This window comes from Tribolium madens, unplaced genomic scaffold (genome assembly GCF_015345945.1).
Source record: "Tribolium madens isolate multiple individuals breed KSU strain unplaced genomic scaffold, Tmad_KSU_1.1 Scaffold_96;HRSCAF=242;Tcas5.2_LG5, whole genome shotgun sequence".
Classification (NCBI taxonomy): Eukaryota; Metazoa; Arthropoda; class Insecta; order Coleoptera; family Tenebrionidae; genus Tribolium; species Tribolium madens.
The window spans coordinates 3,881,486-3,904,820 of NW_025401068.1; the positions used below are offsets into that span (position 1 = coordinate 3,881,486).

Consider the following 23,335-nt stretch of genomic DNA (forward strand, 5'->3'; position numbering starts at 1 on the left):
GAATGTTTACTTATGTATCAAGTATACCTGAAACGGCCTCAAAGCTTTATTATCTGAAAATTTAAAATGAAACTGGGACCACTTTCATGAAGGACGTCCTCGATAGCGACTTTTATTAAAAAAACTCTATTTGGATTGGTAGACGCCGTATTCTTTCCGTTTTTGTTTTAAAGAATGCCTCCCGCTGCGACTTTACAGTCGTCGCGTTTTTTCACAACTCCATCAGGAGGTAAAATATGCACGCGCTCTTCTTTGATGGAATTTTCATTTCGTCTTGAATACTTTTAAATTCCGAGTGTCGCAGTCCAAGTCGGTCGCTTTTTTGGTCCAACTAATAAAATAAGTCACAATTTATAACTTGATCCGATTAAGCTTCTTGCGTAAAAGCTCATTCTTATGCGCTAAACGCTTTTAGGAGGTTACTAATGGAAATTTACAACCTCCAACAGTTCATTTACAGAACCTTGAGCAAACTAGACTTGTAAAATCCCAGCCAAGAATTGCATTTTTTATTCGATGGTGAAATATAGGCAGATTTGCGGTCTTAGCGTAACGTTACGCTTTCCATCACGGCGCTTCTGCCGATCCATTTCTGTATTGTTATCGCTGCCGTTATAGAGCTCCATTCATGAAAATGGGACGTGACTTTTCACGACCCAATGATTCCACAAAATAGCCTTGCCATCGATTTCACTCTTGTAGCGATAAGAAAACTGAACTCGCCCCGAAACCAGAAGACCGTGACAACACCGCTGAATTTTTATGCAACAATAAACGCACCTTGACTGCAAAGCAACAGGTAATTTAATTTTTAATTGAACACAAGCACAGGGTTTCATAATTAATTCCGGAGAAAACCAAACGCCCACAGACTCATCTACTGTTTTCCTGTGTTTGTGAAATTCGGATCAAAGACTAACGCGGATCGATTTAAATCGGGTTTTAATGGAATATCACGCTACATAGCTCTAACGTCAGGTAATTTTGGGCGGGATGTTGCCATCAAAATCGTATTAGATTCTTCTTGGATTTATTTTCTGTCGACAATTAAATTAATCACAAGGCCGTAGCTGCGAAATTGAAATGGTATCGATGGTCTAGTCGCCGGTTTATTGCATGAATCGGCCCCGGGGGCTGAGCACCTGACTCGGAGGGTGCAGAAGCGGGTGGGGCATCTTAATCACAGGTTACAGCCACGTTATAATCACACAGGACTGGGTGAATATACGGTGTAATTTTGTCCTATAGCTGGTTTTATAATGTTATATTAATAGTTATAATCAAGGGTCGTTACCAGCATACAATACTCTTCTTGCACTCTTCTATCTTCGTGACTCGATCGACAACATGAGCGATATTTCATATTTTACATTAATTTTTGACGGCGAAATTATATGGAATCTTAACACGACCAGATCGCATCGCCTCAAAATCGAACAAAAACCAATTTTGCTTTGTTTTTTCGCCCAAAACTTGATATCGTCATTCTTCCTGCTTTCTTCCTTTTGTTATATTCCGCCGTGTGAAGCAAAACCGCAGAAATGCATGTATGGTTACAGGATACAGGAATGCTGTCTTATTCATCACACCAAGGAAACAAGATTACACATTTATCATCAAAGATATCAAATTCTGCTTCCGCCACACTAGATACAATATCATTATTGTAAGAAATGTTCGTGTGAAAACATGATTTCGAAATACCTTAAATGTCTTAATAGATTTAATCATTAATAAAACTTTTTATTATAAAAGCATCATAGTCGTATTTTACAACACATCATGTAACACAAATAGTGAAGGAAATGCAAAAAGGAACTTGAAACTTTGTACTGACAAAGAATATTTTTTCGACTTCAAAGCCGTTTGCATCGAAATTTACATGGAATTTACACACGTTTTTATGTCTCCATTTTTCAGGGAGAAATGTTCCATAAAAACGAATTAAATCCCCCGATTTGAATAAAATGCACTCTTAATCAAATGTGGACACCTTTCGAGAGCTAGGGTTCGTTCGAATTGAAGTAATCCCTTTATTTTTGACTGTGGAGATCAGAATGTCGTTCTATTGATTCATTCTACCCTCTGCGGGTGTTATTCGCTTGATATATTTTATGTGGTATAATGGTTAAGAGAAAACTATCGTTCTAACACTCCAATAACAGCTCTCAACGCAAATGTAGAAAGAGATATAAACACCATCAATCAAATACCACAACTTTGTGAATGCAACCGAAGTTTAGACAAAATTGCTGTTTTCCTTGTTGCTTTGGGGATGAAAACAGCTAAAAAGCTGAAAAGTTTATTTTTAATTTGCAAAAGATTTATTAATAAAGAAATTTTTTTAAAAATTCCTAAAATTACTAACTTATTACCTAAATTTTTGTAGAAAAATTCGAAAACAACATTTTTTTCAAAAGATCTATTTTCTTTTTTTATTACAGATAATAATTCGTTACAAATTATTTTACTTTATACGTTTTAAACATCCATTCTCTTTAATAAATTTTTAGCACTACATACTGTTGAACTTCCATATTCACTTTTTGTTCCATGTTTTACGTAATACAAGTAGAGGTTTAATATTTTGCTACTTCTACTCATCATAAGCTTGTAACTTGTTAATTCATAGGTTTTATTATTTTTATTTTGTACTCAATGTTAAATAGTGCTTTTATCAACTAATTTCAGTAGATAAAGTAGTCTTTTATCGTCTAGTGAAATAATGTAATTTTTATCGACTGTTTATACCTATTCAAGAAATTCTGGTAGGTGAGTATAAAATAAAACGAAATATTATACACGAGGATAAAGATTAAAAAGAGTCCACTCGTGACTTCGTCACTCGTAAACTTAACCTTTTCACTCGTAGATAAACAATATCTTGTATAATAAATAACTATTATTTACAACTTTGTTATTTATTGTTTTTTAATCGCTCAATTTTGATTTAACGCTATACACCTATCAACGGACCAGTTAGTAGAGCCTTTTGCAACGAGCAACGAATCCTCCTGTTCTGTGTTCATAGTATAGATATTCTTGTTGTAATCGAATCGAGGAATTGCTATTCAAATTCCAAAATTTCTATTGTGAATTAAGTAATAAGAGCATTGCGGTCGATTCACTTTCAAATCGATGAATTATGAATCTTGGGGATAAAGACAGAATATTGCGCAAGCGGCATTATTGTGTTCGTTTCGTAATCCTCTTGTTTTTCGTGTGATAGATTGGATACAGAAAGTCCGTCCCTCGCAATATCGGGGCATGGGCCCTCGTATTGGTGGCCCATTTGTATTTTACAGCTTGTTCAATTCGACAGAAGCAGCGAAGTGCTAAAACGTGTCCGTTATCCTGGGTCTCCATGCACATATTTCACTTTATATTGCATCTTGTACTCATTCAGAATTTAAATTCGCGACCGTTATTGTGTCTGCCACCTACAGCCGTATTGCTTTATTGCGGCAGACTTTCGACGCCCAACTATGATATAGATATTTATTGTGTTGATGTAGCTTCACATACTCCATATTTTGACAAAAACGTGAGATAATCAACATGTCATTCAGCAACAGGCGAGACAAAGAAAAATCACCAACACAAAGATGGTATTAGCATTATCATCCATTTGTTTCCATTTGGTTGCTTAGCAGTGTGACGGCGCACCCCTGCGGGGATGCTGCTTTGTGCATTTTATGGAAAGTAAAGTTGAAATATTTACTCTGGAACATTACTTATCTTCACAAGGTTTTCGCTGGAACGAATCGTTTCAAAAATGGGATGCTTTTGCTGTTTTAGAATAAAAGCTTTTATTGTTTACATTATTGTTCTGGTGCATGTGGAGATTCAATGAGGAGTGCCATTAAAGGACCAACCATTTGTCTCCGACAGAAACTCGAATAGAAATTGTCCGATACCACTGATTCGGAATTGATTTAATTCAGAAATGAATTAAACGTGTTCAGATGAATTAACCTAAATCGTGTTACGTTACTGACGCTCAAAACAATTTAATGCGCAATCAGAAAAACCTGTTGTAAATTTAAATGTTTCAAAGGATTCTTTCTATTCAATTGAGGCTTTTCACGAAACAAATAACACCGATTTATTAAAGTTTAGAAAGCAAGCAGTTGAAAAAAAAAAAAAAGAAACCAAAAGAAGCTTCGATGAAGCCAAAATGTTTTACTTTGAAATAAACCAAATACCAATGATTTCATATATTCCTGTATTTTAGTCCAGGAAGATGACTTTACATTTAACTAAAGCAGTCGGGCAAATCGAGGGATATTTCAAATACCCTAGATACAGATACCTCTAAATTGTCTCCCTTGTATTTTGTTATCAAATAACACATTAAGCGACGGAAACGGAAACTAAATGCACTATTACTTTTGAACAAAAGTAGATTTCCAGCTCTAATAAATTTTCTAGGATTTTGCAAAGCGGAATTCAGGAAAAAATAGGTACCGTTTTTAATTTAACTAATTGGAGAAAAAACATTGTCCAACATCAAAATTCTTCTTTATATGAAAGGTAGTATCGAGGGTAGTATACTTTAGATTTTTTTAGGGTGCAGAACACGAATTTGAAACCTGCACTGAAAATGGTTTTCTTATAGCAGTTGTCAAGTGTTTTTGTTGGTAATTACCTGTTCATATGGTTATACGAAAATGTAAAATTGATAAAAATGAACATGTTTCAAATTTGGATTCTGCATGAAAAAATCAATAGGAGCCACTTACATTTAACTGCTTTTCGGAACAGGAAAAAACATGCGAAAACAGACAAAAAGGACCCTCTTAGAACTTCAAATGCGATTTTCCCTCTAATAAAAATTAAATTGAATTCAAAAAATGAAAAACTTGTTGAAATGTAATCAACTAATCAGTAATTACTCAAAATATTTTTTTTACACTAAACAGTTTTAAATCTGTTGGTTAAATTTCTCAATCAATAATTTTTTATCGCAAAAATCCTTCTAGCTTCTTCTTTGGAATAGAAAACATTTGTTGTTATACTTGTAATTGCCACTAAATTGGTGACAAATATCACTAAAAAATCAATCGCAATTTGCAATGACATTTTGGAGTAATTTATTGTACAAAGTGTACTTTAATCTCCGAGAATTTCCATATAAATGTAAATCCGACAAAGTATCCGATTTGGTGCGAACTAGTGATCTACATAATTAAAAAGTTCAAAGTCCACCATCGCGAATCCCATTTCATCATAAAAGTAATAGTACATTACAAGCGAGGTGGTAAATATGGCATTACCCCGAGTGCTTATGTATAACGATCGAGAGGCGCTAGCCTCGAGATCGGATGAAGCACAAGGGGTAATGCCATTACCACCGAGGTTTGTACGCTATTTTATTCACAATCAAATTATTTTCAGTCAAAAATTTGAGTAAAATAAAATTCTAACAAAGTTAAGGTCCAAACGTGGTAGGCTATCCAAATGACGTTTGATTTTTGACATTTCAGAAATGTCAAAGAAAATATTGAAATAATGTGTAAAAATATTTTCATTATGCCAAACCACTAATACGTTTATTTTTGTTCCAGGTTTAGAAAATCGCCTCATTTTAGGGCCAAATAAGGTAACAATTTTTCATGACATACTAACGTTTACTTACCGAATCTCCAAAACACACTTGACACTATTTATCTTGTAGGCTTGTTGATAAACCAGTTTGAGTAACTCTACTAACCTTAGTACTCGTATGTTAAATAATAATTAACTCATTGTTTATCAGGCTACATTGGATAAAATGCTCAAATCAGTCAAATAACAATTCACTTTGCAAAGTTTCGCTGAATAATCACGGTTGACATTCTCAGAAGTCATTAATGTCACTGATCAAAGCCTTGAACGTGAACCCCGACTTGTTATCACTTTATAAATTAAAAAAAAAACACTTATTGCAGTTCTCTGGAGTAACTACAGTTTCAACCAGATATATTATCGATATTCATTCTCCTAATCACTTTATTTTCGTCCCCTTTATCATTAAACCAAGAGACGGCAATGTGTTCATTATCAAATGAGACAGGTTGGAAAAACAGTGATTAATTCTTCGGTCTAATAATGAAAAATGAACGAAACACAGCAAAGCGGAAATAAACCGGTTGCGAGGGCTCATATATTTTTAAACAGTTTTTCCTGTTGTATGGACTTCATTGAATCGTTTATCAAAACAAAAGGAAAGAGGGATCCAGCCAAAATCCAGTCTTCGGTTTTCACAGATTGCAGACGTCATAAGATTGAATTCAACGAACTGAAATAAAACAAAGCGCCAATCTCATCTTTGTTATTTCAGTATCAAAAAACCCCTAAAAGAAATTCTCGTGAGAAAGCTGACTTGCAACCACCGTTGCTTAACTGGTTGCCTGACCAGCACTTTCGAAAATTTTAATTAAAAATTTAGAGAAAGTGTGTAAAGTAATTAGATAAAAACGACTGATAATCCACAAAAATCATGAAAAGGCGCCAATTGAAGTAAGTAATTTGCATTAAACTGCGTCTTAATAACAAAAAAAAACGAAAACAAATAATTATACAGGAAATCGTAAATCTATGATGTATAATGAAGAGGTAGTAAGTAGTAAATGGAATAAGCAATGAGGGATTATGGAAATAAATGTTTTATTTTTATACACATTTCCTTGTCTGAACCACTGAGACATTAAACTTCCTAATAAATAAAGAATAAGAATCGAGAACAGGAATATTGCCAGTCTTGTATCAGTGCAATATTATTTTTAGCTGAATTACTGAAATTCCTGCGGAGCCAGTTAGGGTTTGACAAAATCGTTCGAGGTTTCTGTTTAATTTATCACAGGAGATATTTGAATTATTTGACCATTAAAATGCAGATTTTAAAGCCTAATATTTGGGATGATAAAATAAAGTAATTAAAGAGAGTTTGGAACGCTTGTTAGTTCATCAAACTTATTGATCTAACCACATCTTGTTTACCACTGAATACATACATATAGATATAAAAGTAAGTTTATTATAGAATAAATCAGGTACTATAAATTTTTAAAAACTAATTTCTTTTCGGTTAAGTCAAAAAACTAAAAAGAAATTGGGCATTTGTTTAATTTATGACACAATTTGTCTGCACAACTCATTAAATCAGACAAGGCGAATTACAGGTGCGGTTATAAAAATATGAGTTTAATTGGGGTCGAGCAAATAAAAATTAACATTTCAAAGGTGTATGAAATTGTAACGATTTATTACCAATTTTTAATGGGCCCTCAATTAAAATTATACCAATAGAAAATAAGGAATCACCAAAATTATGGATATTTCCACTATTTTCGGCTTCTCTGTTCAAGATAAAGATATTCGTCTAACATTTTGGTTCTATTTAAACAATTTTTGGCTACAATAATTTTGTTTAGCGATTTTTTTAACAAAATACGTTTATTTTGTACTCAATGTTAAAGAGTGCTTTTATCAAATAATTTCAGTAGATAAAGTGGTCTTTTATCGTCTAGTGAAATAAAGTAATTTTTATCTACTGTTTATATTCAAGAAATTCTGGTAGGTGAGTACAAAAAAAAAAAAAAATTATACACGACTATAAAGATTGTTTCTCTACTCGTGAAAAAAGTCCACTCGTGATTTCGTCACTCGTAAACTTAACCTTTCCACTCGTAGATAAACTATTTCTTTATCGTGTTGGATAATAAATAACTATTTTACATTTTATGAAAAAGGTGATAAAAATTCGAAAAAAACGACAACAAATTGAAGTTTGAAATAAACGTATTAACCTTATACTTACCTTTATATAGTTATATACAAAATAAGTAAACAAGACTTGGGAATAACTATTATTAGACGAATATGTCTCCAAAGTCGTGAAACTTATTTTTAACTTAACAGTATTAAATATGAGTCAAATGTGTCTCAACTTGCTGACATTTAGTTGTGTAAAATTTTATCGGGAAAAAATATTTATTGAAGAAATATGTCAGTCATTAATTTTCCAATTATTTTAATTCGCCAGACAGAATAATCCAATATAATTATTATAAATGTTATTAATTAGGACTTGATTGGGTTGATTAATTTATGCACTTTGAATTGGATCACTGATTAATCGAAATGAAACAACAAACTTTAAAACTCAGATTTTAATCAAGACGAAAGCTTTTTTCACAAAATACCTCCCTTAAAATACTTACTTGACTCGAATTTATTAGTGCATAAATTAATTAATCTAGCAGACGTAAACTATCACCCAATGCTTGATTTATATGAAATTTAACATTTTGATTGGTAGTAAATTATGATAAAAACATAAACTAAACGCACACATGTCCACTTCTAAATCACACGATCCACATAAAACCAAAAAGGCACTCGAATCACATTTGAGGGGTGGTAAAACGGCATCCGTTGTTGCCAAGGAGATGCAGATTTAGCACCGGACACCACAAGAGTGATAACAGCACATAGTCGTAGGCCGGTTAGAGAGATATAAACTGCCACTATCTCTGGTTGAAACTTACAACGAGGACAGCTGAGCATCTGCTGTATGGTATGCCCCCCAGTCGGCGGAGGCTTTCTTTGTCCTCTCCACTGAGCCCGGATCGACCCACTCACTAAACACGGCTGTTTATTATTAGGGGAACTACGGATGTGGGCGAGGGGAGCACAGAGAGCTTACGAGCAGGGGGAGACGAAAGCTCACGTTTCTGACTGGAGAGTTTGGATGGTTGGTTTCTTTGTTGCCGAGTTATTATTTGACGATCAGTTTTGGATTGCAATTAAGAATTCGCTGAAATGCTAGGAGTGAAATATTTCTGTGGTGGGTGTTATCTACGAGATCTGCATGTTTGAATGTGGATGAGATTTGGCATTAGGGGAGAGTGGAGCAGCATGACGGCGACGGAATTTAACACGAAATGATACAAAGTTCGTGAATAATGGAAAATATGGCAGAGTTTCACCACATTTTTTGATAATTAATCCATTTCTGTTCGTAAAAACATGGACTTAAATATTTAATATTTCAGAGAGCAAAGCCGCAAGCAGATATTAATAATAATTAGTTTCTATGTATCAGGTTTTGTCTCTTTGTTGAAAATTGTTTGAAAAAGTATATAGGTAAGTAAATCAGAATATGAGTTTGGGGACGAGTTTTTTTTAAGTTAAATTTAATCGGATATCAAAGTTGGACAATGCATTTTTCACTTTAATTAAAAATTTCGCACAACTTTTAAAATTCTAAACTTGAGTAAAGTTTGACAGTTGAGAGGGTTTTTTGTAATTTTAAGGAAGTTACGTGAGTCTGCTTGCTCAAAGATAATTAGTGAAAGTGACTCTAAGCTGGAAAATACGAATTTTACATATTTATGGCGAATTAAAAATAATCTGTAATGCTTTACAGAGGAAGCATGCTAATGGACAAAAATTTTAATCGTGTTAACCATAGCTTGTTCTGACATTAAAAATAAGCTATATAGAGTTATGAAAAGTGTCTGTATAGGTACTTTGGATTAGATTATTAGATTTAAAACTTTTCCGCACGCTTATTTCGAAAAATTCAAAATTATTGGTAAAAAACTAAATTTGTTTGTTTTAACATGTCAAAATTTAAATTTGCATACCAATAAACTTAAATGCAAAGTAATATTTTTTAACCAGAACCGGACTACCTCTAAAAAAAATCAATAATTTATTAACTTTGAAGTTAATAGTGCAGAAACTGATAAGTAAGAAAAACATCTGCTTCAAACAAGTGAACGCAGTGAAAAAAAAGATTTAACTAATTCCTTAAAGATTTAGGTGGGTAGGTATTATGAAATATTAAGAAATAAAAATAAAATATAAATGTATCAAAGTATAAAAAAGTTATAATCATTTGAAGATTAGGTAGGGACACAGTTTGATCACTTAAATTAAATTAAAAAATTGTACCTACCAGGTGAATAAAAAGTATGGAACCAAACGTTTTTTACCTAAACTATTCATTTTTTGAAAAAACTAATTAATGTATCATAAAGTACTATAAAAATGGAATGTTTTATCAAGAATAATTTTTTTCGAAATGTTTTTTTGTTTTTGAGTTTTGCAAAAGTTTGTTTTTTTTAAATGGCAAAGCACTACAAAACCATTTTTTTTATAAAAGCTATGATCTAAAGATTACAGCTATCTACGATACTTTAATTCAATTTTTAGCAAAAAAAATTTTTCACTTAAGTTACCATTTTGACAAAAAAATCACATAACTCAAAAACTAAAACATTCTCAAAACACAATCACGTTTTTTGTAGCATTTTAATTTTTATTAATTATTATTTGTGTAGAACAAAATCCTGCTTCAGAGCATGCAAAAATTTACTTTTCCATTATTAATATTAAAAACGCTAGAAACATTTTACAAGATAAAGTATGGTTTTTCAAATGTTTTGCAGAGGAAAAAATTTGGTTCTGCGTAAAACATTGCATTGCTTAAATTAAGATTTCTTTAGGCGAATTTGGCCAGGATCGATTAAAAAAATACTTTGTGTTCCGGCCATGACTTCACCGCGATACACAGAATGTCTCAAAACGTGGGCAACATTTTTTGATACGTTACTATATTACAGTGAGCGACAAAATTATGGAATAAACTTATTAAAACTGAAAAAACTTTGTTTTGGCAAAAATGCTTCAACAGTAAAATATACTCAATTTTCAGCTTGATTTAAAATTTTACACCTTCTGGTTTTTGAGGAATGACGTTATCGATTTTTTTTTAATGGAAACCCATAATTTTGTTTAGCCAATTCGATAGGTCTTTCAATTGTCGAAATGACAACATCAAAATATTAAATATTATATAAAGTTTTCGAAAAAAAATCAAACAAAACATGAAATAGATGATATCAACAAAAACATACAATTTTAAATCAAGTTGAGAATTTATTTTTTAAAAAGAAAATTGACCTGTTCGAGCATTTTTGTCAAAACATTATTTTCAGTTTTAATAAATAAGATGATTCCATAATTTTATTGCCACTCACTGTATGTAGAAAGTACCGAGTATGAAGAAAATGTTAAAAACATTTTAGCTGGAATAATTTTCTAAGTAATTATGGCGGTTTAAAGTTTGCTTATGTTTATTTATCACATAATACTAGAAAAGTAAACAAAAACTATTCTAATTTGCAACTATAGATTTGTAGCTTTTATGTTTAATGTTTTCGTGCCTTTTTATTCGAAAAAACATGTTGCAACATCCTTGTTTGCAATAAATAGAAATAATTAGTCAAGTATCAAAAATATTTATTCTAACATTTCTCCCATGCTGCTTGTGCTTACTATAAAAATGTGTTAATAAAGCTGTTCTGCGAATGTTGTGGTAACCTGTATAACTATCAAATAACTGACTGTAATAATTTAAAATATCCACTTATTTGCAATTAATTTTTTTAGTAAAAAATATATCTACCTATATAAATGCTGAGTGAAACTCAAGTGTAATCATAAAATTGCTGTTATTTTTTTACAATTGCAAAACAACGCAACGTGTAGATTGATTTATGTGGCTACTTTTTAGCAGCAAAAATACGACATGTGATGCTATAAACAGTCTTTATTCATTTGTATTATCCTGACAGAAATACAATTCTTCAAAACATACATGTAGAAAAAAGTAAATTGTACTTGTAACACTACACGTGTATGACATTGCAGCAAAAACGTGTAGAACCTCTGGAGAAGATGGATTATAACGAACCGAATGAAAAACTGAAATGTATCTTGTGATAATGATCAGGTATTTTCAATCAGTTCCTTGAAAAATATCAAAACCACTATCAAGTCTTCACATCTTTCTGTAACGCTAACTGCTCCAAATTAGCGGTTCAACTGTTGAATTCCAGTAGTCACACAATCAACAAAACAAGTGTCGGCCGGGTCAGAGTCCGGGCATTCCGATTTGAGATCAATTTCCGTGTTAGTGTGTGAACGAAATCTCCGCGAATCACCGGTAACTAAAAAGCACTGTCTATTCAAATTACCCAATTCTGCTTCAAATAAAGTATCGTTAATTATCTTTTCGGCGTAAATCCGTTGAGTCTTCTCCAATTTCCGCAGTTTGTTGGCGTAAATCTTCCCCAACAAATCAAACTCGTCCTCATCGAGTCTCTCCGTGAAAGACTCGGCCGGTTCATCCCTTTTCCGTTTCTTCTGAGCGGATGTATTGGACGGAGTGAACATTGCCGGCGAACTTCTCCCAGACTCACTCAATGATTCGCTTTGAGAAGTAAGCGGATCGCATTGTCCTCCAAAAAACTACACAAAGTTTTACTATTATTATCGAAAATCCGATACTTACGTCGTTAGTGACATCCTCGTCGAGGTAAAAATACGAATCGCTGCTTAAAAGCGAGTCTTCATTAATGAACGAAAGCAAGTCGAAATACCACAGTTTGGGTTTGTACACTTCCTCTCCGGTCGCGCCGGCTTTCAAAGACCTTTGAACTTTTTTAAATTCCTTCCGATAGCAAGTTCGCAACGAATTGATTTTTTTCACAACCGTGTCTTTATCGCAGTCCGGCTCGACTTCTCGACACTTGTTTATAAGGACTTCGTAAGCTGCCGCTTTCTTTTCCCGGTTTCTGTAGTCTTTGTTTTTTATCTGCCAGAGAGCTGGATGCGACTTGTACAAGTCTATGAATTCTTTCAGGAAAACTTTGGTGTATTGTCGCAAATCAGTCATTTTTCTTTTGTACCCACACACCTGCTTTTATACACGATCTACGAACATGACTGAACGCGACCTTGATCGACTACTTGCTTGTACAGGGAAATTTGCGCATGCACACTAACTGGCATTTCAAACTCTTACGCGATCCAATGTTGGTTCGAAGGCTTGTTTTCGAACACGGTCGTGTCGCATACAAATGAATCAACACTTTTGTTTCCTATCCATTTTTTTTTATTAACAATAGAGAGGGATTATAATTCTACGACAGCTTGACTTGACCTAACGATAATGATTCAAGTGTTTTTTCTCGGTTATTGCTGCCTTTTTTTTAAAAACAATCCTCTAATCTGGATGATGACTTATATTTAGTCACTATATTATTATAGTTAAATTGTTTGAAATAAGTAAATAGGAGTCTCATTATTCCAGGACCGTATTCTTTTTTTTTCAAACATGTAATTTTTCACATTTATATTTGCCTTGCTAAATAGGTACTTACTGTTTTACATACTGTTTTTAGATTTCAGTTGCGCTGCTTCCAAATTATTGATACTTTTTTGCAAAATTTTGGAAATACATAGGTACACTCTTCCACTTATTATTTTTTATTCTTCTAATGAAATTCTTAATAATTAAAGATAAAAATTCTGCAGTGTTCCGCCACCTATACTAGCATTAACAATTAACAATTCTTTATTTGTAAAAATTGAAGTAGATAGATTTTTAAATAACATTACACCCACATTCAAAAAGTTATACAGTATGGGCATATAAGTAGTATATTAAAAAATAATGAGAATAAATAGTGGAGATATATATAATAATAGGTAGGTATAAATATAAATAATACAAAAAAACCAAATTGTAATAAAGTACAAAAAAATACATACTATCTATATAGGGTGCTTAAAAAACAAGGTACACAGTAAAAAATCCAGTGTTAAATATCCAGTGTTAAATTAAATATGCAACTGTTTTCTAAACACTGAACTCCGTATTGTGGTGGAAAATTAAAAAGTGTTTTAAATATTAACTCAAAAAAGTGTTGCTTTAGAGTTAATTGTAACTTAACATAGAGTAATTTAATGTTGAATCTAGAGTCAGTATATCTCTAAATAGCGTTGATTTTTAATCTATTTAGAGTTAGTTTTTATCTGAACTACATGGGAATTTTAGGTACACAAAATGCTATAAATCTAATAAAACATGTATTTAATTAGTAGGTACATATTATTACTATAAAATAAAAAGTAAATTAACTATAAAACATAACAAACCAGATGTACTTTGGAACAAAGATAAAAGAATAGGTTTTTGGTGCACTCATGAAGTTCTGTATATTAAAATAACCTACTTATTGTTACAAGATGAAAAATAAATTTTAAAAAGGTCATTCTTTCATCATGTGCGGCATTCTTTCAATATAGGATTGGCAACAGTATAGTGTTCTACATTTCGGCATATTCCGCAGCATATTCTTTAGTAAAAATGTTTGTAGTCAGGCTTAAGATCGTCTAATAGTCATGATCAATCTGCAACGATCATAAATACAAATCTCGTTCTTATTTTTAAGGAAAATGTGTTCAATTTAAAAGTATACCTACCTACCTTTTAAGTTTTTCAATACGCTAGAAGAGAAGAGACACAAGAGACTTATTATGATGAGACACTAGTTTGGAATGAACAACAGCGCAAACGCAATGTTTGTTTTATAAATTTCAACATTAAAGAAAATTACAATAGACTTCTAGAGTTCAAAATACACGAAAATTTCTCCCGCTTAAATTTTAGGTACTAATTTTGGAACAACTGCTGCAACTCAAAATCGTGTTAACTGCTGTACACCAACACTTTCGAGTTACAATGTATTTTTTGAATATAGTCAACACTTCTGAGTTAATTTAACTCTATTATACAGGGTGTGCCGTTTTTATTGTTAGAAATTTAAACAGGTGATAGAATATTCAATTTTAAGACAAAAGTTTCATATGAACATGTATCACAAAATGTTATGTAAGCAAGCTGCACCCCCTGAAAAAGATGCGTTTTTTAATGGGGTTTTTCCACTATTGCAGAATAAATAAAATTACAATAGTTGGTAGGTTGGTACAGCTTCCTTTAAACACCTGAATGAATTCAAAGATCAGTTGTCGAAATTTTTAATCACGGGTCTTAAACGGTAAAACGAATTTAATTTTTAATTTTTATCCTCATTATGGTCTGTAAGACAAATTATTGTAAATTTTTTTTTTATTCAAAAACGGTAAGTTGTATCGAAAAAACGCAAGACGCCACTGAGTAAAATTGCAACATTTTATCTTTGAATTCGTTTGGGTATAAACGTTATCAGTTGTACCAAATTTTCTGATTATCTACAATGATTTTTCAAATATTGGAAAAAATCCATTAAAAGATGCACCCCTTTTAGGGGATGTAGCTCCCTCTATATAATATTTTTCGATACATTTTTATATAAGAAACATTTATCTTTTAAAATTGAATATTCTATCATCTATTTAAATTTGTAACAATAAAAATGGAACACCATGTATGTATACCTATTAGAGTTAACTTAAGTGTGAAAAATACACTGCAAATTTTACACTATTTACTTAACACTAGCGGATTAAACGTATGAAGAATGCACTAAATAATAATTTAATTGTCTTTGGTATACAAAGCTCTAAGCTCTAAGCTCTAATTATTATTAGAGCTTTGTATACCAAAGACAATTAAAAATTATATCAAACAATAGAGTAAAGTCCTTTCTACCAACGTGTAACATTTTACTTTTCTATTGTTAATAATAAAGATGAAGCGAATTTAAGCCAAAGCACGTACTTTCAACATTTTACAACGGCGCAACCGATTTAGCAAGGCAAATACGCCGCAATAATGACTCACCCTGTATAATAACCTACGACAGATGGAAAAATTGTAATTTTATTAAGCTTTAGACATTTTTTGTGATAGAATTCTCTGAAATAATGATAACATTTTACGTAATAAAACAAAATTGTATGTCAATTCGAAACTTTGGACGAGTAAATAGTAATTTAGGTTGTTTATGAGAAAACTTTGTTAATTCGGAAAGAAAGACAGTTCCATTGAGACTGCCATCAACCATATTGATTGTCATTCCCGCCACTTCTGTTGGCATCATTTTGGACATTACAACAAAAGACACGTCTTCCCTCGCTTACGGAAATGCCAAGACCAGAGCTTAGCAGCGTCGTTGCTATCCGAAATTTCACAAACTAACGAAATAACAGATAATCCCAAGGGTTTGGAGGAACATCTGGAAACTTTTTACTTTCATTCGTATTAAACGCAAAGGTTTGGAAGCATTTAAAAAGCTGTAATTAATCGCACGCCTGATTTATTCTTCATCCAAAGGGGAATTTTAAACAGGGTTTGAAAAAATTTGCTGCTTCATTAGCTGGTGAGCATAGTGTTTCAGTGAAAACAAATCAATATAGTGAAGCGGAATGCATGTAAGGGCTTTGGCAAGAGACTACGATGATTAATGACGTTTCTAATATCTCTATCTGGGAGTAAAGCTGAAACAGTGACTTCCGTGAAACCTTGGAATCGTTTATCTTCAAAGACACAATCAGTCACCACGTTCAAAAATCTCGGCGGATTTAGAGAACATAAAATAGATTACATCGGGTAGAAGCAGATAAAAGTAGCGTTTAGGGAAGTCTAAGATCATTTCGTATTTTTCACAAGGATGATGAACTTTCAGTGGCAATAATACAATTGGAAAAAACACTGATCCTTGAACTTTTTCTCTTTGAAAAAAATGGTATCTGTAGCAACTGAATCCACCCGGGGCCAGGAAAAGGAAAAACATTGCCATTAAAGTCATTATAAAAGGACCCTCACTGCGGCATGTAGACCTAAAATAAAAGTAACGAACCATAGAAAGAAATTACAGTATGACGACTGCAACTTCACATTGCAGAAACTCATTTACTCCACTAATTATCGCTCCCTTTCTGTGTTATTTTGTTTTGTTTTTTCAATACAGAATCCTAAACAGAAATCAATATTCCCTTGTAACGTATTTTGGATTAATATGATAACGATCTGACATAACCACATGCGGCTTGTTACACGAGATTAATGACTGGATCACTAAATAATACGTGCCAACGACATAATGCACGATCTGTGTTTCACAATTGGAGTTTTGGACAAAAAGGATGTTTTTTCCTATTTTATCGCGATTTCTGTTCCACTGGCTTTCCTTAGAATTCATTTTTCACAGAGAAAAATCAGCGGCTTGTGGCTCCACGGAATACATTTAGCTAATTTAAAAGTGCTTTTTATTGTGGGGTAAATCCGGGACAGAAGTTTATACCTATAAAAAAATCAAATAATTTTTTTTAGAACCAGGTCCAATTTCGGAGACTTTTACTCATTAAATGGTTTGTTTTTCTATTTATTTCGATTAAATCAAAGACCAATTAAACAATTCTCCTCGTTTGTTACGTAGAAAGGTAGAACTTCTGTGGTCTGTATTTTGCTTCTTCCCACTATGAGAGAATGAAACTCCCTGCAATATTCCATTGCGGCAAATAGAATATAATGAAAGAGGAGTGAAAACCGCAGCGGGAGCACAATGAATTTGTAACATTTCAATATTTTTTCCCTAAAATGTTTGTATTTGGGGCAAATATTTAATAGGCGTCTTATTTTATTTTTATTTTTGTTTTATTCCAATTCCTGCGCGATACATAATAATAAAATAGCTATTTTCCCCCATTTTCCGACCTTCTAACTACTTATTTGCTCTAAAAACTTTCGTTTATGACGTCGAGGCATGCACAACGAGTTACACCTCTCGGAACGTACTCAAGCCATGTGACGCTTTCGTGGTGATACAAAGTGGAGGAGCATAAGCGTAATCGATCAGCTGACTGGGGCCACTGACCTAGTACCGGTTGCCTCCGAGTAACTCCGAACCGACACCGGAGTTACCGCCCCGAACAAACCTCCTAAGTTATTTCGTTTTCATATTTCGCCTTTCAACTGTGTTTATTCCTTTTTCAACAAATTCTCAACTTTTGGACAGATGTCAACCTGTCAAGAGTTCTCCGAAGGTGTTTATAATGACGGCTTGGTAATCCTTTTGATGTTCGAAATAGGTTCTCGGCAAGTCGGCAACTCTGGTGGCTAGTGGAAATTTGGTGAAGCGATGGATGGATGTTTGATGTGGTTTCAGTTTAGGAACACGATTTTAACATAAAAGAAAAAACTAATGTACTCAGCTTAGGTGCAGTTAACGCAGAGAGAACTTAAAAAATGTATAATACAAGTTTTGCGAAAGTGTTGTTTTAAATTGTTCTTATTCCAATGTAAATTAAATAAAATATTAATACATAGCTACTCAGGGTTTCATACCTTATACATACCTTATTTCCGTGTTTTCTTGCTTTTTTTTTTAAATCTGAGACGAAGAATGCCAGAAAAGAACTTTTTTCAGTACGTCAGCAATCTAACATAAAAGAAGTAGAAAGTTTTTAGATTTTGCCCACTAACAGATGAGTATAGGTTATAACTTTATTTAAGCCTATTTTCCATTTGCAAAACTGTGAAATTTTCATCATTTTAGTAAGTAATTTTGTCACTACAAAACGATCGTGCAAAAGACCAATTTTTCTGCCATTTCTTTCTATTTATATTTAAACCTCCTTCTTCGAAATATCGCAGATATGCAATTTGTGAGTTGTAATACTTCAATTAACAAATCTTGTAATAACAATCAATAAACAATTCTGAAAAGAACCTGTGTGGTTTGTCCTCTAAAATTACGTTTATCAACTTTTATCGAGATTGTAATTTTCATGCCGTTAGATTATTGTAAATTTGATGTTTATGATCCACTAGAGCAAAACTGTTCACAAAATTGTAGTTCGTTGCAGCTTTTTAAAAACTTTTAAAGTGAAATATGTAGTTAGATATACTCAAAACATCACTTACTCAAAATGTTGATAAAATCTGTATCTGGTGTTAGCTAATAAAAGTCAGATTTATCATTTTCATCATTTGAGTATCTGATTTATATTTATTATTAAATTAGAAAATTTAACAAAAATAAACATTTTAGACCAACATCCTTTGAAATTAAAAAAAATATTTGCCAATTTTTTCAATACGACAAATAATAGACGTTTATCGTTCAATTTATGTTGTAAATTCAGTTATGTATTAAGTTAGGTATTCAGACCAACTAATAATTTTCACACAGAAAGTCAGATATATTTCTTTATTAAATTTACGTCGTCTTAATATTTTTTTGATTCATCGTTCAAATAAGCGATAACTTATAGAATTATTCCAGTAATTACAATGATTACAAACTCACACAAAAATATTTAATTCTTATTTTAAATAGACCGAAGTTTATCTTGGATCTTTTAATAAGTGATTTAAAAATTGAGTCCTTTCTTTTTTACGAGTATTTGTTCTTTTTATTGAAAATTTCAATTTTGCTTTCTTTTAGAATAAATGAGGAGCAGGATTTCAAAAAGCAGTTTGTCCAAACTTGCATTTTTTCAGGAGAGAACAAAAATTGTCCTTTTAAAAAATAATTTTAATGTTTTATATCAGTGACAATAAATGTGAAAAAAATTGTACATATTGGACACAGTTGGACACTACGAGTAATTTTACGGCTGGAGTACTTCGGGCCAGTTTCATAATCGAATTTAAATCAGCATTAAGTTAAATGTTGTTTAGAATGTGCTGATTATTACGTACTAGTTGAGAAAAATTACACCTTCTAAACCAACATTAACTTTAAAATCCCTTTAATTTGATTATGACACTGGTTCTTAGGCAGACATGGACAAACTGCATTTTGAAAGTTTGTTCCTCAAATAATAATGTGACTTTCTTCATAATTAAAAAAATTCATAAATAAAATTTTAAGATTTACGAACTTTCCTTCGATTTAAAACATGCGGCGAAACGAGACGTTATAAATTGTCATGTTTTGTCCATGGAAAGCTTTGAACCTTTTGTCTGAAGATTAATTTCTTCAACAAACGACCCAAAAATGACTAAAAAAAATTCATCATACCTATTTGGAAGTTTGAAACATTATCTATAATCTAGCAATTTCATAATTTAATGCAAATGGAGACGTATGCACATATTGGTAACGGATGGTACCACCGGTACGTCATCCATCAATTTCCATCGGTTTATGTCTCGCCTGCGTCATCTACCACCCATCGATGAGGGAACTCAAATCCGTGCCGAATCCTAAACCCTTTCTATTCTATTTCCAAATATTCCAGCCGTACATAGCATACACCTGGCTCTCATACAACAAAGAATCTCTCTATATGTCATTCAACTGTACGTCACGTTATCGTGGCCGTGCCACGTTCGTAGGGACTTTGTAATATAAATTGGATATTGATTTTCGCTCCATCGAATTCATAGATTCGACGTCTGTGCCCAGCAATTAATTTTTCACATCGCTGTTCTGGAACCCGAATCACTTAGGTGCGAAACAATCAAACCGGATTTTCGGTGATAAATCTAGGAAAAAGTGCGTTCCGGACGACCGTAAACACCCGAAATGCCCTAAGAGAAAAAGTTTGAATTCGAAAAGTTTTATCGAGGGTCAAGAAAGAGAGGGAAATGCTGTTGTAAAAGCTTCTCTCCTTTGTGCTGTTAACAAAATGAAGCCTGCATAGTCGGCCATTTTTAATGATCGATGCTTAGAGAGCATGACAAGGGTTCTGGAAATGATTAGTATGTGCAACCCACCCTAAACTAATTCATCGTGTGTTTCCCCCCTACTTGTACCTCCTTTCAAACGAATTTCACTTCTATGGATTCTGTTTTTTCAAGTCATCTGCCACACAACAGTTTATTTTTCCGACGTGGAATGCAATACGAGATGCGGTTCTGAAAGAGAGAAAGGAGGTCTTTGAAGCCATATGTCATTCTGAAACGTCTAGTCATCATGGCTTGCGACTACCTGGGGCCTTTATTGTTTACACCGACCAAAGGCCTTCTGACCATTATGACGTGCTGCACAGGCAAATTAGAAACGCCGAGATGACTTACTTATACTCACTTAACGACCTCAAATGGACAATGGACACATTTCAAAAATAAATTAATTATGGATCCACAAAGCACCAAATCATGTGCAAAGAAAAAATAAATAAATTGAATCAAACAAAACCACAAACAACAAGGCCACAATCACCATTTTAAAAAAACGTATACTTTTTTCTGAAATAATACATACATAATATAGTAGGTATATTTCATGTTTATTTCTAAAAAGAAACAAAAGTATTTTTTTTTATTTGATGTTGAATGAAATAATGTTTTATAATCGAAACATACTTATACTTTAAGCATTCGGTAATAGAATCTGATTTAAGATGTAAAATTGTTCAAATAGTAACAAAAAACCTTTCACAACAAATATTTTAAGAAGAAGAAAATGAATTTTTTGCAATTAACTACAAATCATCACTTTCTTCTTTTGACACACAAAGAAAGAAAATAAGAAGGAGTTTTTGCTCAAGGAATATATGTATAATTTTCTATTGCCTTTACTTACCTCGTTTTTTTTTGAACAACTATTCTCTATTTGGTGAAATCTCTGCAGAATTCGACAACGGTACCCTGTAACAAAACAATTATTTAGGTAGGTATTAGAAAAATAGAAAGTTTAAATGTTTGTAAACGATTTCTCAAAAAATCTTTTTACGCAGACAAAACCTCACAATAGGTATATATGAAATTACTTCTAGTTTTAATTTTTGATCCAAACATTTTAATAATTAAAGAATCTAATATACGAATATTACCAATGAGTTGAATATGTAATCTTTGCATTCGTGCAAGAAAATTTGATTGCCTAAATGGTTTTTTCCACACACGAACAATAAATATTTTAGAACACTACCTAGTCTTCAGTTTATGTTTAAAAAAGCACAATTAGCAATGCAGTATTAATGGTTCCATTTTCTTTTCAAAGCTAATTACCAACTTTAATAATTTAATAAACTTTTGCAAGTGATCTAAAGTAGAACCGTAATAACACTAATAACACATAATTTGCTACTCGAGACTCCACCTATATTGCCGCAGTATTTCTCATAATAAAGATAAAACGAAATAATAAAATGTGTGTCTCGTTCGTGAAAATTACGAAAATGCAATAAGGCCGTCTCGTACGCCATCAAAAGGGTAAACCTGCCCTTGGGAAATATGTCATATGTTGGGCTGGCTGTTCTAGCCTCTGGTATTGACATGCAAGCTTCTAGAAACGAAGAGATGCGATAATATCGCAACGAGTCAGAGCAAGATGCAGCTACACCTTCTGAAAGTAATGCGAGATTTATATTCTCTCTGTAATTTCGGGCCTGTTTTGGTTTTCTTAATATTCGGCAAGGTAGCCGTTGCGTTATTCTATATTTAATTAGGTATGTAAATTTTCTCCATTCAAACCACGTATTTGATGAGCGAACGCAACCTGAATTATTAATCATCGAAGGAAAAATGATGAAAAATACATTTCCCTGCGCATTTGTCGTCAGTCTATAGATCCAATTATTTCTACAATACGAGGAGAACAATCCGCGAAAAATTAGGTTGGCGCTTCTACCATCCATCTTCTTTTTTGTGTAAAACAATTTCGGCATTTCCTGTTCATGTTACACGGGAGGGGTAAAAAAATCTTTCGTTAATAATGGCCGCTATTAAAATGCCCCATTCCCATCCTCGATAAATCACTTTATGCAACGCGAGACCGTTACGCAGGAGTTCATGAACTTTTCTCTGCATTTTCTCGACAAGTGATTAAACGTAATGCTCTAAAATTTTCTTTGTTGCAGGAACGTCAACCTTGTCGCTCTACCTGAGGCACTATTTACCACCGTTCCCGGTAAAGCAGGTAAGCTTTTGGTAAAGTAAAACAACTTTTGCACTCTGTTGCTAACAATAGAAATCTCATTCTCAGCCAATTACAATAGAGAATTTTAATAATATAGACACAATTGATGTCCCAGATACCACGAATTACAGCAGACACCAATCAAAATGCATCGTCTATATTATGCATATAATTACAATTACCGTCTACCTATATAATTGGTCGGGAATGAAGTTTTGGTTTAAAAGTTTCGACCAATAGTGAACATGTAAGTGAAACGTTCTCGTTCTGGATTTTATCATTTTGTAAACAAGTATGAAAATTGGAAAAGCAAATATTTGTACGTGTGGGTTAGTTTAACGTTGTAATGCTGCTTCTAAATGGTTTTAGAAACAAAGGCATACACGATAATTGCAATTAATTTCGTATATCTATATTTCCACCGACAATATTAAAATGTATCAGATTTGACTAAATGAAGTGGGTTTCCGGTTTAATTTCAGAACTGTCACCGTGTAATATTATATTTGATGCTTGAACCAAATTGATTTTTGGCCGCAGCGTGAGTATTAAAGTTTAATTTAAAAAAGTTTCACGATAAAATTCGAGTGATTATACATTTTCCCGCTTTCTAAAAATTGATTGTGTGAAAGAGGTAATTATCTTTTTCGGAGGTAATTTACGAGAAAATCTGCAGTAAT

The 23,335-nt window shown here is 32.6% G+C and overlaps 2 protein-coding genes across 3 annotated transcripts in view; both read right to left on the reverse strand.

Annotated features, from left to right (window-relative positions):
• Positions 1-23,335, reverse strand: part of LOC123013518 (D-2-hydroxyglutarate dehydrogenase, mitochondrial) — a 90,703-nt gene that overhangs the window by 41,586 nt on the left and 25,782 nt on the right. Inside the window, exon 2 of one of the 2 annotated variants that reach the window (XM_044412077.1) lies at positions 21,318-21,382. The gene's annotated coding sequence lies outside the window, so the exon portion shown is untranslated. Of the gene's footprint in view, positions 1-5,638; positions 5,772-21,317; positions 21,383-23,335 lie in introns of those variants that run through there. The other variant, XM_044412083.1, reaches the window with a different exon arrangement.
• Positions 11,594-13,464, reverse strand: LOC123013520. The gene is made up of 2 exons (XM_044412085.1): positions 12,347-13,464; positions 11,594-12,303 (listed from the first exon to the last, which is right to left on the reverse strand). The coding sequence occupies exons 1-2, from the start codon at positions 12,728-12,730 to the stop codon at positions 11,866-11,868; spliced, it is 822 nt and encodes a 273-aa protein (XP_044268020.1). The 5' UTR covers positions 12,731-13,464; the 3' UTR covers positions 11,594-11,865.

What these genes read in the sequence shown, in the direction of transcription:
- LOC123013520 (XM_044412085.1), bottom strand. Translation starts at nt 12,730, where the DNA reads ATGACTGATTTGCGACAATACACCAAAGTTTTCCTGAAAGAATTCATA. An exon ending in ACGAGGATGTCACTAACGAC is followed by an intron (nt 12,304 to 12,346) that starts GTAAGTATCGGA and finishes AACTTTGTGTAG; the next exon opens with TTTTTTGGAGGACAATGCGA.